General features: G+C 40.0%; 2 protein-coding genes and 1 pseudogene across 2 annotated transcripts; all 3 read right to left on the minus strand.

Annotated features, from left to right (window-relative positions):
* Window positions 1–1,499: 1,499 nt before the first annotated feature.
* LOC137801635 (interferon-induced protein with tetratricopeptide repeats 1-like) lies at window positions 1,500–3,568 on the minus strand (annotated as a pseudogene).
* A 715-nt stretch (window positions 3,569–4,283) lies between these two features.
* Window positions 4,284–7,830, minus strand: LOC137801637 (interferon-induced protein with tetratricopeptide repeats 1-like). Its single transcript, XM_068598959.1, has 2 exons — window positions 7,826–7,830; window positions 4,284–5,580 (listed from the first exon to the last, which is right to left on the minus strand). The coding sequence occupies exons 1-2, from the start codon at window positions 7,828–7,830 to the stop codon at window positions 4,284–4,286; spliced, it is 1,302 nt and encodes a 433-aa protein (XP_068455060.1).
* A 1,361-nt stretch (window positions 7,831–9,191) lies between these two features.
* LOC137801636 (interferon-induced protein with tetratricopeptide repeats 1B-like) lies at window positions 9,192–10,877 on the minus strand. Its single transcript, XM_068598958.1, has one exon. The coding sequence runs from the start codon at window positions 10,874–10,876 to the stop codon at window positions 9,638–9,640; it is 1,239 nt and encodes a 412-aa protein (XP_068455059.1). The 5' UTR covers window position 10,877; the 3' UTR covers window positions 9,192–9,637.
* Window positions 10,878–11,105: the final 228 nt, after the last annotated feature.

Here is an 11,105-nt window from a genome sequence, read left to right on the forward strand (position 1 = left end):
GTTGTGCATAGTGTTTGGCTGCACTGAGCGTGTTTTGAGCCATGTGTTAAGAGTTGTGTTGCTTGGAATGAGTTTTGCAGGTGATGAGAACTGTTTAGCTCAGGTGACTGTTGGTCAGGTGACTGTTGGTAGTGCAGACTGTAGTTAGAGTTTTGCACACCTGACTCCAGTTGTGCCCACTGTCGTTTAGCAATTGAAAAAAACTGAAGAGCAGGTTCTTCAGTTCTAAGAATTCTGATTCTTCATTCCTAAGAATTCTGATTCCGCTGTGCAGGTAGGCAGAAGGTATAAGCCTACCTGTCAAATTAGCAACAGTATGCCAGATTGTAAAAGTTATTTATTTATTTATATATATATATATATATATATATATATATATATATATATATATATATATATATATATATATATATATATATATACACACACACACACACACACACACACACACACACACACACACACACACATACAATATGTTGTTGCTTTCCCTGACATGTTTGAACAAGTAAAAAATACTGTTCAAAATACAATTAATCTTTATTTCTTTATTTGTCACAGACGCAAATATTAATTTCGCGTGCATTATTTCACACACACTTATATATTAAGTGTATGTGAACAGTGTCGATATGAACAGCGGTTACCTGGAGACACCTGCATTATGCTGCTCTGCTGCCACCTTCAGGTGTAACCTGGGTACTGTTTGGTGACCACTTCACACTGACAGGGTCCTGTTTAATACACCAGAAAGTAGCTTTGGCAGTAGCTTTCAAGAGCTGTAGTTTGATTAACATCCATCACTGTAGAGTACTGCAAGATTGTGTAGAGTACATGAGTGTCATTTACAGTTACCAGAAAAAAACACAACTTGAAGATTTCTTAGTGTACACATTTTATATTTAATAGTATTACAAGGCAATTGTGTACAACTGAGACACAGCTTGACACTTTCTATGCATTCAATCAGTTGCATCTGGCTGTAATATTCAGTTTACATCAAATTAACTATTACATGGTGAGATAATTTAATATTTCACAACCCAAAGGCATACAGAAAAGATGATTTCATATAGTGCTAGGAGCAGGAATATAAATGCTCTTACATCAACTTAAAATCCAGTGCTAAGAGGGAGAAAAACACATAACAGGAGTATAATAAACACAACATCTTATAAAGATCTATTGTAATAAACAAAGTACTATTTCATTATGGTAATGACATGGAGACATGTCCACAGTGGATATTATATAAAAGAACAGTGTTATTGAATGATTCAGCCGTCATAAAAATGGAGTGTACTACTTCTAAAAAATAACAAGGTTTTTCAACGCCTTTTTTTTTTTTTTTACCATTGACTAAAACATGTAAAAACTTGCAGCCTTTTAAAGGATACGATTAATCAATTAATAAGTACAATTATTTTTAGGTCATGCAAAAGCTTTTTGCATTGCATTTTTTTTCTCTCCAGATTTAGAACCAGTGTTGCAAATAAACACTATGGCTCTTGCAGGTTTTCCAGAAACCTCTGTATTTCTCCACACATTCGGTTCCTTCTTTTATTTTTGATCTTCTTCAGAACTTTGATGCTGTTCTTACGATAGTAAGATCGCTGTGGTATCGCTGCCGCATTCATGTGATACTGTATTGACTTGTTTTCATCTTGTTGATTGTAGTTTAAATATTGTGCGTATTGGTTGTAGAGAACCTGTTTGTCTGCAGGTTCCAGACACTTTTTTAGCAGGTCCTGGTACATCTGCTCAGCTTTAGCCATGTTGTGATTGGACTTTGCATGTATATTTGCAAGGTCTATTTTCTCCACAAGTGAAGAATGAGGGTAGAGAGAAATCACCTCCTCATGGAGACTGACAGCTCTGTCTACCATGCTTTGCTTTAAGCGATTGTTACGGGAAAAAATGATCTTCCATTTGTAGCAGAGTGCAGCACATCTCTTCAGATAACGCTCATCTGGATGCTGTTTCAGAGCCTCCTCTGCCAAATCAATGGCCTCATCAATAGATACACAGTTTCTGTAAACCCATAGTATTGCTTTCAGACCACTGTAGCTGCTGACGGGATTTCTCAAAACTTTTTCGGCCAACTCACGTGCTTCATCCTTAACATCTTCACCTTTCTTTCCACGTTGCTCAAGGTAGTAAGCAGCAAGGTACACGTTCTCTGGATCCTGTTCCTTGGCGATTCTTACTTTTTCCAAGATGTCAGCCGGCACCCCTGTGTCGTTGTGCTTAAAGGCCCTCGCTAACCCGATGACGTGACTTGTGCTCCACTCCACCATGTCCGGCTGCATCCTGATGGCTCTCTGGAAGTAATCTGCCACCAGCTCTTTGTCTGTGCTGAACTTCATCAGGGTCCAGGCTTTCTCAGCGTAGGTCTCTGCATGGAGCTCGTCCTGCGATGGTGGTGGGTATTTCTTCATCAGGGCGTCAACCTTTGACAGGTAAGCCTCGCTCTCTGCTTGGTCTCCCAGGTGGTGGTGCAGCCAAGCCAGGTTCCCGTAGTTCACCACTAACCAGGGACCGTCATCTGCATTTCTCATCTGGCTGAAGGCCTCTGCAGCCTTGTTGAAGAAACTCTGGGCGTCTTCGGTGGAGCCCAGCTTGTACTGAATGAACCCCCGCAGGTTGTAGATGTGACCCAGCCAGCTGTTTCCCTCCTCCGTGCCAATGTCCACCAGCTTGTCACTGAGACGTACAAATTTGGTCTTGTTGGGCTCCAAATCCCAGGTGAAGTGGCACTGCAGGTTCTCCAGTTTTGCCACAAGTGTTGTTTGACTCTGACCAGCACTGATGGGGAATACAAATACAAAATATTAATAGACATCACTAGGTTCATATAATATGCTCGGAGGCGTGCTATGTTTGAATAATCATTGTTCACGTCATGTTGAGGAAGGGAGGAAGATAGAAATGGAGTAAGGAGCATTGAATGCCCAGCAAAGAAATAATAAATAATAATCTTTTAGCTCCTTCTTTGATCTCGATACAAATTTACTACAGGTTCTGTGTATGGGACATGGAGTAGGGCGCATCGAATGGAGAGGAAGGAAATAAGAAAGAAGTACTGAAAGAAGGAATGGATAAGGAAAGAAGTATGAGAAGATAGGAATACAAAAATATGGATCAATATATTGCTGTAAATAAAAAGTATAGGATCAGAAGAGGTAAAGAAGGAAAACCTAACAGAGAAAGTGATGAGGACAAAGGAAGGCAAATGAGTGGACGCAGTGGGAGGAATGAGGTAAATGGGACAATGGAGGGAAGGAATGAATAAGAAAAGAGGAGAAGAACAGACAAAATAAAAACCATTGAGGACAAAAATAAACAAAGGCAGAAATAGAACACACAGATAAATGAAGGAATAAATAAATAAATTAGTCAATACAGGTAGGATGCAGCTGGTGGGTAAGGAAGAAATAGAGTGACGCAGGTGGAGAAGGAAAATAATGAGGGTGGAGCGTTTGGTTACTGGCAGTCCGTGGCAAGTCTGTGGTCAGTCAAGTGCCAGGACAGCTGCAAGCGAACGTCACTCGCTTGGCACCTCTGGCATGTTAGTTTAAATTTATTTTGCTGTCACTTATTGACATGTTACAAATTTGTGCGTGTGCAATTGTTGAATAAAGAATAACTTTTTTTTTAAAGCCATGCTGGTTGGATTGAGCCACATTTCCTGGAAACACCCGTTGGTGTTAAGGTCAGCTTCCGTAAATCATATTTAGGATAAGATTAAATAATCCTTTATTAGTCCCTGAGTAGGGAAATTACAGGATTACAGCAGCATGGCTCACAAGTAAATACAATAACATAACAAATAAATTAAAATGTCTAAAAGTACTTGAGTAGGTAATTTCTGATTTTAATTTAGTCAACTGAGCCCTGTTCTCAGTAAACATACTTTGAGTACCCTCGCTGTACTTTTTTGTTAATCATTCATTTTATACATATATGATTTTGATAGTGTTGAAACAAAATGGAACAAAATATACTCATTCCAAATAATAACTTTTTTAGTTATTTACAACAATCGGCTAAAATAATGAAAATAAATCATCCTTTTTAATCTAATTTAAAACTATTTATCAAAACGTTTTTGAAATACAAATCAAATAATATCTTGTCCTCTCCTTATATGTCGGTTGGTGCCACAAGATGCAAGAGCTAGTAGTTGTCACAGGAATGCCACAGACTTGCCACAGTCCTGACACCTGACTGACGCTTAGATTTAGGACCAATGTTGTAAAAGACAAAAACAAACACTATGGCTCTTACAGGTTTTTCAGAAACTCCTCTATTTCTCCACACATTTGGTTCCTGCTTCTGTTCTTGATCTTCTCCAGAACTTTGATGCTGTTCCATCGATAGAAACATTTATCCGGTATCGCTGCCGCCTTCATGTGATACTGTATTGACTTGTTTTCATCACGTCGATCGTAGTTTAAATATTTTGCGTAGTGGTAGTAGAGGATCTGTTGTTCTGCAGGTTCCAGATCTTTTCTTAGCAGGTCCTGGTAGATCTGCTCAGCTTTAGCCATGCCATGATTGGAGTTTGTGTGTATATTTGCGAGATCTATTTTCTTCTCAAGTGAAGAGTGAGGGTAGAGAGAAATCACCTCCTCATGGAGACTGACGGCTGTGTCTACCGTGCTTTTCTTTGGGCTACTGTCGCTGAATAAAATGATCTTCCAATTGTAGCAGAGTGCAGCACATCTCTTCAGATAACGCTCATCTGGATGCTGTTTCAGAGCCTCCTCTGCCAAATCAATGGCCTCATCAATAGATTCGTAGTTTTTGTAAACCCTTAGTATCGCTTTCAGACCACTGTAGCTGCTGACGGGATTTCGCAAAACCTTTTTGGCCAACTCACGTGCTTCATCCTTAACGTTTTCTCCTTTCTTTGCACGCTGCTGAAGGTAGTAAGCAGCGAGGAACACGTTCTCTGGATCCAGTTCCTTAGAGACTCTCACTTTCTCCAAGATGTCAGCCACCAGCTTTGTGTCGCCGTACTTAAAGGCACTCGCTAACCCGATGACGTGACTGGTGTTCCACTCCACCATGTCCGGCTGCATCCTGATGGCTCTCTGGAAGTAATCTGTCACCAGCTCTTTGTCTGTGCTGAACTTCATCAGGGTCCAGGCTTTCTCAGCGTAGGTCTCTGCATGGAGCTCGTCCTGCGATGGTGGTGGGTATTTCTTCATCAGGGCGTCAACCTTTGACAGGTAAGCCTCGCTCTCTGCTTGGTCTCCCAGGTGGTGGTGCAGCCAAGCCAGGTTCCCGTAGTTCACCACTAACCAGGGACCGTCATCTGCATTTCTCGTCTGGCTGAAGGCCTCTGCAGCCTTGTTGAAGAAACTCTGGGCGTCTTCGGTGGAGCCCAGCTTGTACTGAATGAACCCCCGCAGGTTGTAGATGTGACCCAGCCAGCTGTTTCCCTCCTCCGTGCCGATGTCCACCAGCTTGTCACTTAGATATAAAAGTTTGGTCTCGTTGGCCTTCAGATCCCAGGTGAAGTGGCACTGCAGGTTCTCCAGTTTTGCCACCAGTGTTGTTTGACTCTGAGCAGCACTGATGGGGATTAAAAATAACAAATATTAAAAGATATCACCAGGTTTGTACAATATGCTCGGCGGCGTGCTATGTTTGTATAATCATTGTTCATTTCATTTTTGAGGAAGGGAGGATCAATGGAATGGAGTAAGAAAAATGGAATGTCCAGGAAGGAAATAATAAAGCAATGAGGTACAAAGGGCAGTACTGTATCGTGAATAATGTACCTTCGCTGCCCGTTGGGCCTAACAACACCCTTGAAGTGTACATTATTATAGATACAGTACTGCCTTGAGTACCTTATTGCTTTTATAATACGGTTACCTGCGGCATTATCAACAGTAATAGTAGCTGCCTTTCAGCACAAAATAGTTGTAGCCACCAAACGTTGTGTATCACATTTCAATATCCTAGAGAAAATAGTCTCTAGGGTAGAGTTCCATGTGTGTCAGTTGCATAGCAATAAATGTGTTTACAGCTGGGGCTTTTATTGTGGAGGGGAAAATGGAAAGAGGGGAGAGTGGGAAAAGGGAGACAAGAATAAAGTGGTTGCCCTCTTGTCTTACCTAATGGAGCAGCATTGTTATGTCATTATCATTATACGTATAGTGTAAGCGCAATATAGACCCTCAGCTAGACATGTTTGGTAACTGTCAAGCTTTAAATGACAACTAACGGTCGCACAATTTAAATCGACCTGTTATTTTGAGTGCGCACTGATATGGAACGCTCTGGTAAATGTAAACAGGTTGTACAGCACTTTATGGCTGAATAAACTACACCCTGTGACTCAATCTCAACCAATCAGAATGCTTGATTTGATCTACCCACGTTATAATAAATAATAATCTGTTAGCTTCTTCTTTGAACTTGGCACAAAATAATTTCACTACAGGTTCTGTGTATGGACATGTATGTGACAAGGGTCTGATGTGAAAGGCAGCAAGGAAAAAAGAAAGTAAGGTAAGATAGAAGGGGAGGATGAGACATGGAGTAGGGCGCATCGAATGGAAAATAAGGAAGGAATAATGAAAGAAAGAATGGATAAGGAAAGAATTATGAGAATATAGGAATACAAAAATATGGACCAACATACTGCTGGAAAGAAAAAGTATAGGATCAGAAAAGGGAAGTAAGTAAAGAAGGAAAAGATGAAAGAGAAAGTGATGAGGATAAAGGAAGGCAAATGGACGTCGTGGAAGGGATGAGCTAAATGGGACAATGGAGGGAAGGAATGGATAAGAAAAGAGAAGAACAGACAAAATAAAAACCATGGAGGACAAGAAGAAACAATAACTTAAAGAAAACACAAAGATGAACGAAGTAAGTAATGAATAAATAAATTAATAAAGAACGGTAGGATGCTGCTGGTGAGTAAGGAATAAATAGAGTCAGGCAGGTGGAGAAGGAAAAGTGGGCAGAAGGGAGAAAGAAAAGATGGCGGAAAGAGGTAAGGAAGAAAAGGAAAGGAAGGTGTGATTCACAGAGGAGAACAAGCGGTAGCACTTTATAATAAGTACACGACTAAACACTGAATTCATCATTTGCAAAGCATTATTACTCAGTAACTCATTAGTATGCTATTCGTACTATAGATTATTAATAATATCATGTAAGTGTTAGTAAATGATAAAAGAAATCTGCACTTTATGATGAATTCAGTAGTTAAAAAGAGAAATAGACGCAACACAAAGTGATAAAGAATATTAATATTGATGTGGTCCTGGGCGCCATACCCATCAGTGGCATGAGTGGTCCATACTTTGGTGGCATGAACATTTTTCTTCCTCCAAAGTGAGCATGACAAAATAACTTTGATAGCCACCCAAGGGAGAAAGAAAAGATGTTTGAAAGAGGTAAGGAAGGTAGGAAGGAAGAAAATGAAAGGAAGGTCTGAGCCACAGAGGAGAACACAGAATTACATGAGTATGAATATGGAAAATAAAATACATTTAACATTTCTCCACCAGAATGATATTTTTGAAAGTGTGGGATGAAACTTAAAGAAAACAACTGATCTGTAATACTTATTAAGTAAAAGACAGACTTTTTATATGTATGTTCATAATCTCTGTGACACTGACTGAAAGGGAAGAAGAAAGAAACATCGGACTAAACAGCAGAGTTTATACATCACCAATGTCTTGAAGGATAATGGTAATAATCTTTGGCTCGAGGACACAATGATAAGATATTAAACAAATCATAATGATACTAATGATTTACACCAACAATGATATGAAATGCAGGAACGGCTTCTCACCTCATCATGTAGCTGTTTTCTCAACTCAGTAACTTCTCTAAGTCAGTGCGGCTGGTTTCTGCTCTTGATGCTGTTCTGGTCTCTCAGGTAGAAATGATGACATGTTGCTGAGCAGCTTTATATGTTCATGATCATGCTGAGGCGGGGCATTAGCATGTCAATGTCTCTACTGTATTTTAAAAACACTCCTTGACTTTCGTTTTCCAGGAATGGAGGCCAACAGTCTAATAAGTGTGATGACTCATCAACGAAATGTCGTGATTATGTTTTCTCTTCATTCTTCTTGCAGCACATGACGTCACACGGGGAGAAAGATTCAACCCCAAGATACCTATCTGTATGGCTGCACCTTCCCATCTCTTAAAAATATTGACGTGTTGTGAAATCTTTGAACGCATCTGTGTGTGTTGTGATCTGTCTTCTCCTTCAGTTTTGTTTCCCCAGATTGAAAACCGACAGCCACATCTCATGAAACTGAAACATAACTCAATACATTTTCTCTTCTGAGTAATGTGTCACTGTTTTGTAATCACAAGTGAAGAGCTCACACTCATGAGAACAGATCTCATAATTACCGAATACAAATTTCATTATAAAGAAAAAAAGTTAAGGTTTAGCCTGTTTGATAAAGTCTAAAAGATGTTCAGATGCAGACTTCCCAGATCACTTACTCAAACAAACAAAAGAGCACACGAGTGTGCAGGGACAGTCGACAAGGTGCAATGCAAAAAAAGGAAGAAATCACAAAAATATTCAATAACTCAGTACGTCAGTGGTCCCCTCGTAGTTAAAGTATATATATATATATATATATATATATATATATATATATATATATATATATATATATATATATATATATATATATATATATACATACATCATAAATATATACAAATACAATTAACCACTTTGAAAAGTTATTATTCCCAAAAAATATGCATTACATCCAATTTTAAAAGTATTTTTTTTAAATGCCCTTTTTAGAAGCCTTATTTATCATCAACTCAAATATTAACTAAGAGTGCATTGTTTTAAACACGCTTATATATTAAGTGTATGTGAACAGTGTCGATATGAACAGCGGTTACCTGGAGACACCTGCATTATGCTGCTCTGCTGCCACCTTCAGGTGTAACCTGGGTACTGTTTGGTGACCACTTCACACTGACAGGGTCCTGTTTAATACACCAGAAAGTAGCTTTGGCAGTAGCTTTCAAGAGCTGTAGTTTGATTAACATCCATCACTGTAGAGTACTGCAAGATTGTGTAGAGTACATGAGTGTCATTTACAGTTACCAGAAAAAAACACAACTTGAAGATTTCTTAGTGTACACATTTTATATTTAATAGTATTACAAGGCAATTGTGTACAACCGAGACACAGCTTAACATATACAGAACAGCAGATTTCTTATACTGCTGGGAGGAGTAATATGAACGCTAATACATGAACTTAAAATCCAATGCTAAGAGGCAGAAAACATAACAGGAATATAATAAACACAACATCTGATCAGGATATATTGTTATAAACCAAGTAATATTTAATTATGATAATGACATTGAGACATGTCCACAGTGGATGTTATTTAAAAGAGCAGTGTTCTTGAATGATTTAGCCGTCATACAAATCGAGTGTACTACTTTTAACAACTAACAAGGTTTTTAAAAGGATTTTTGTCACGCCTTTTTCCCCCCATTGACTACAAAAGTATTTTCAGATCATTTTTTTAGGTAATGCAAAAGCTTTTTGCATTGCATTTTTTTTCGCTCCAGATTTGGGACCAGTGTTGTAAAAAAAAAACAACACTATGGCTCTTGCAGGTTTTCCAGAAACCTCTCTATTTCTCCACACATTGGGTTCCTTCCTTTCTTTTTGATCTTCTCCAGAGCTTCGATGCTGTTCTCACGATAGTAGGATTGCTCCGGTATCGCTGCCGCCTTCATGTGAAACTGTATTGACTCGTTTGTATCATGTCGATCGTAGTTTAAATATTTTCCGTAATAGTTGTAGAGGAGCTGTTTGTCTGCAGGTTCCAGATCTTGTCCCAACAGGTCCTGGTACATCTGCTCAGCTTTAACCATGTCGCGGTAAGATTTTGCAAGTATATTTGCGAGGGCTACTTTCTTAAGAAGTGAAGAATGAGGGTAGAGAGAAATCACCTCCTCTTGGAGACTGATTGCTCTGTCTTTCATGCTTTGATTAAGGTGTTTGTTATAGAAAAACACGATCTTCCAATTGTAGCAGAGTGCAGCACATCTCTTCAGATAACGCTCATCTGGATGGCGTTTCAGAGCCTCCTCTGCCAAATCAATGGCCTCATCAATAGATACATATTCTCTGTAAACCCTTATTATCGCTTTCATACCACTGTAGCTGCTGACAGGATTTCTCAAAACCTTTTCGGCCAACTCACGTGCTTCATCCTTAACGTCTTCTCCTTTCTTTGCACGGTGCTGAAGGTAGAAAACAGCAAGGTACACGTTCTCTGGATCCAGTTCCTTGGCGACTCTCATTTTCTCCAAGATGTCAGCCGCCAGCTCTTTATCGTAGTACTTAGAGGCATTCGATAATGCTAAGACGTGACTGGTGTTCCACTCCACCATGTCCGGCTGCATCCTGATGGCTCTCTGGAAGTAATCTGTCACCAGCTCTTTGTCTGTGCTGAACTTCATCAGGGTCCAGGCTTTCTCAGCGTAGGTCTCTGCATGGAGCTCGTCCTGCGATGGTGGTGGGTATTTCTTCATCAGGGCGTCAACCTTTGACAGGTAAGCCTCGCTCTCTGCTTGGTCTCCCAGGTGGTGGTGGAGCCAAGCCAGGTTCCCGTAGTTCACCACTAACCAGGGACCGTCATCTGCATTTCTCGTCTGGCTGAAGGCCTCTGCAGCCTTGTTGAAGAAACTCTGGGCGTCTTCAGTGGAGCCCACCTTGTACTGAATGAACCCCCGCAGGTTGTAGATGTGACCCAGCCAGCTGTTTCCCTCCTCCGTGCCGATGTCCACCAGCTTTTCGTAGAGACATAAAAGTTTGTTCTTGTTGGGCTCCATATCCCAGGTGAAGTGGCACTGCAGGGCCTCCAGTTTTGCCATCAGTGTTGTTTGACTCTGAGCAGCACTGATGGGAAATAAAAATACCAAATATTAATAGACATCTTTTTTTCGTAAATCATATATTGATTGCCTGGTAGAGCCTCCGGAAGAATTCAGCCAAACACCATCTCTCGTTCTGATCATTTATTTACCCTGGTCACATGAAAGTAACAAGCGCTGTGATTGC

The sequence above is a fragment of the Clinocottus analis genome, unplaced genomic scaffold, assembly GCF_023055335.1.
Source record: "Clinocottus analis isolate CAN_PGR_092001 unplaced genomic scaffold, fCliAna1.0.p SCAF_410, whole genome shotgun sequence".
Taxonomy (NCBI): domain Eukaryota; kingdom Metazoa; phylum Chordata; class Actinopteri; order Perciformes; family Cottidae; genus Clinocottus; species Clinocottus analis.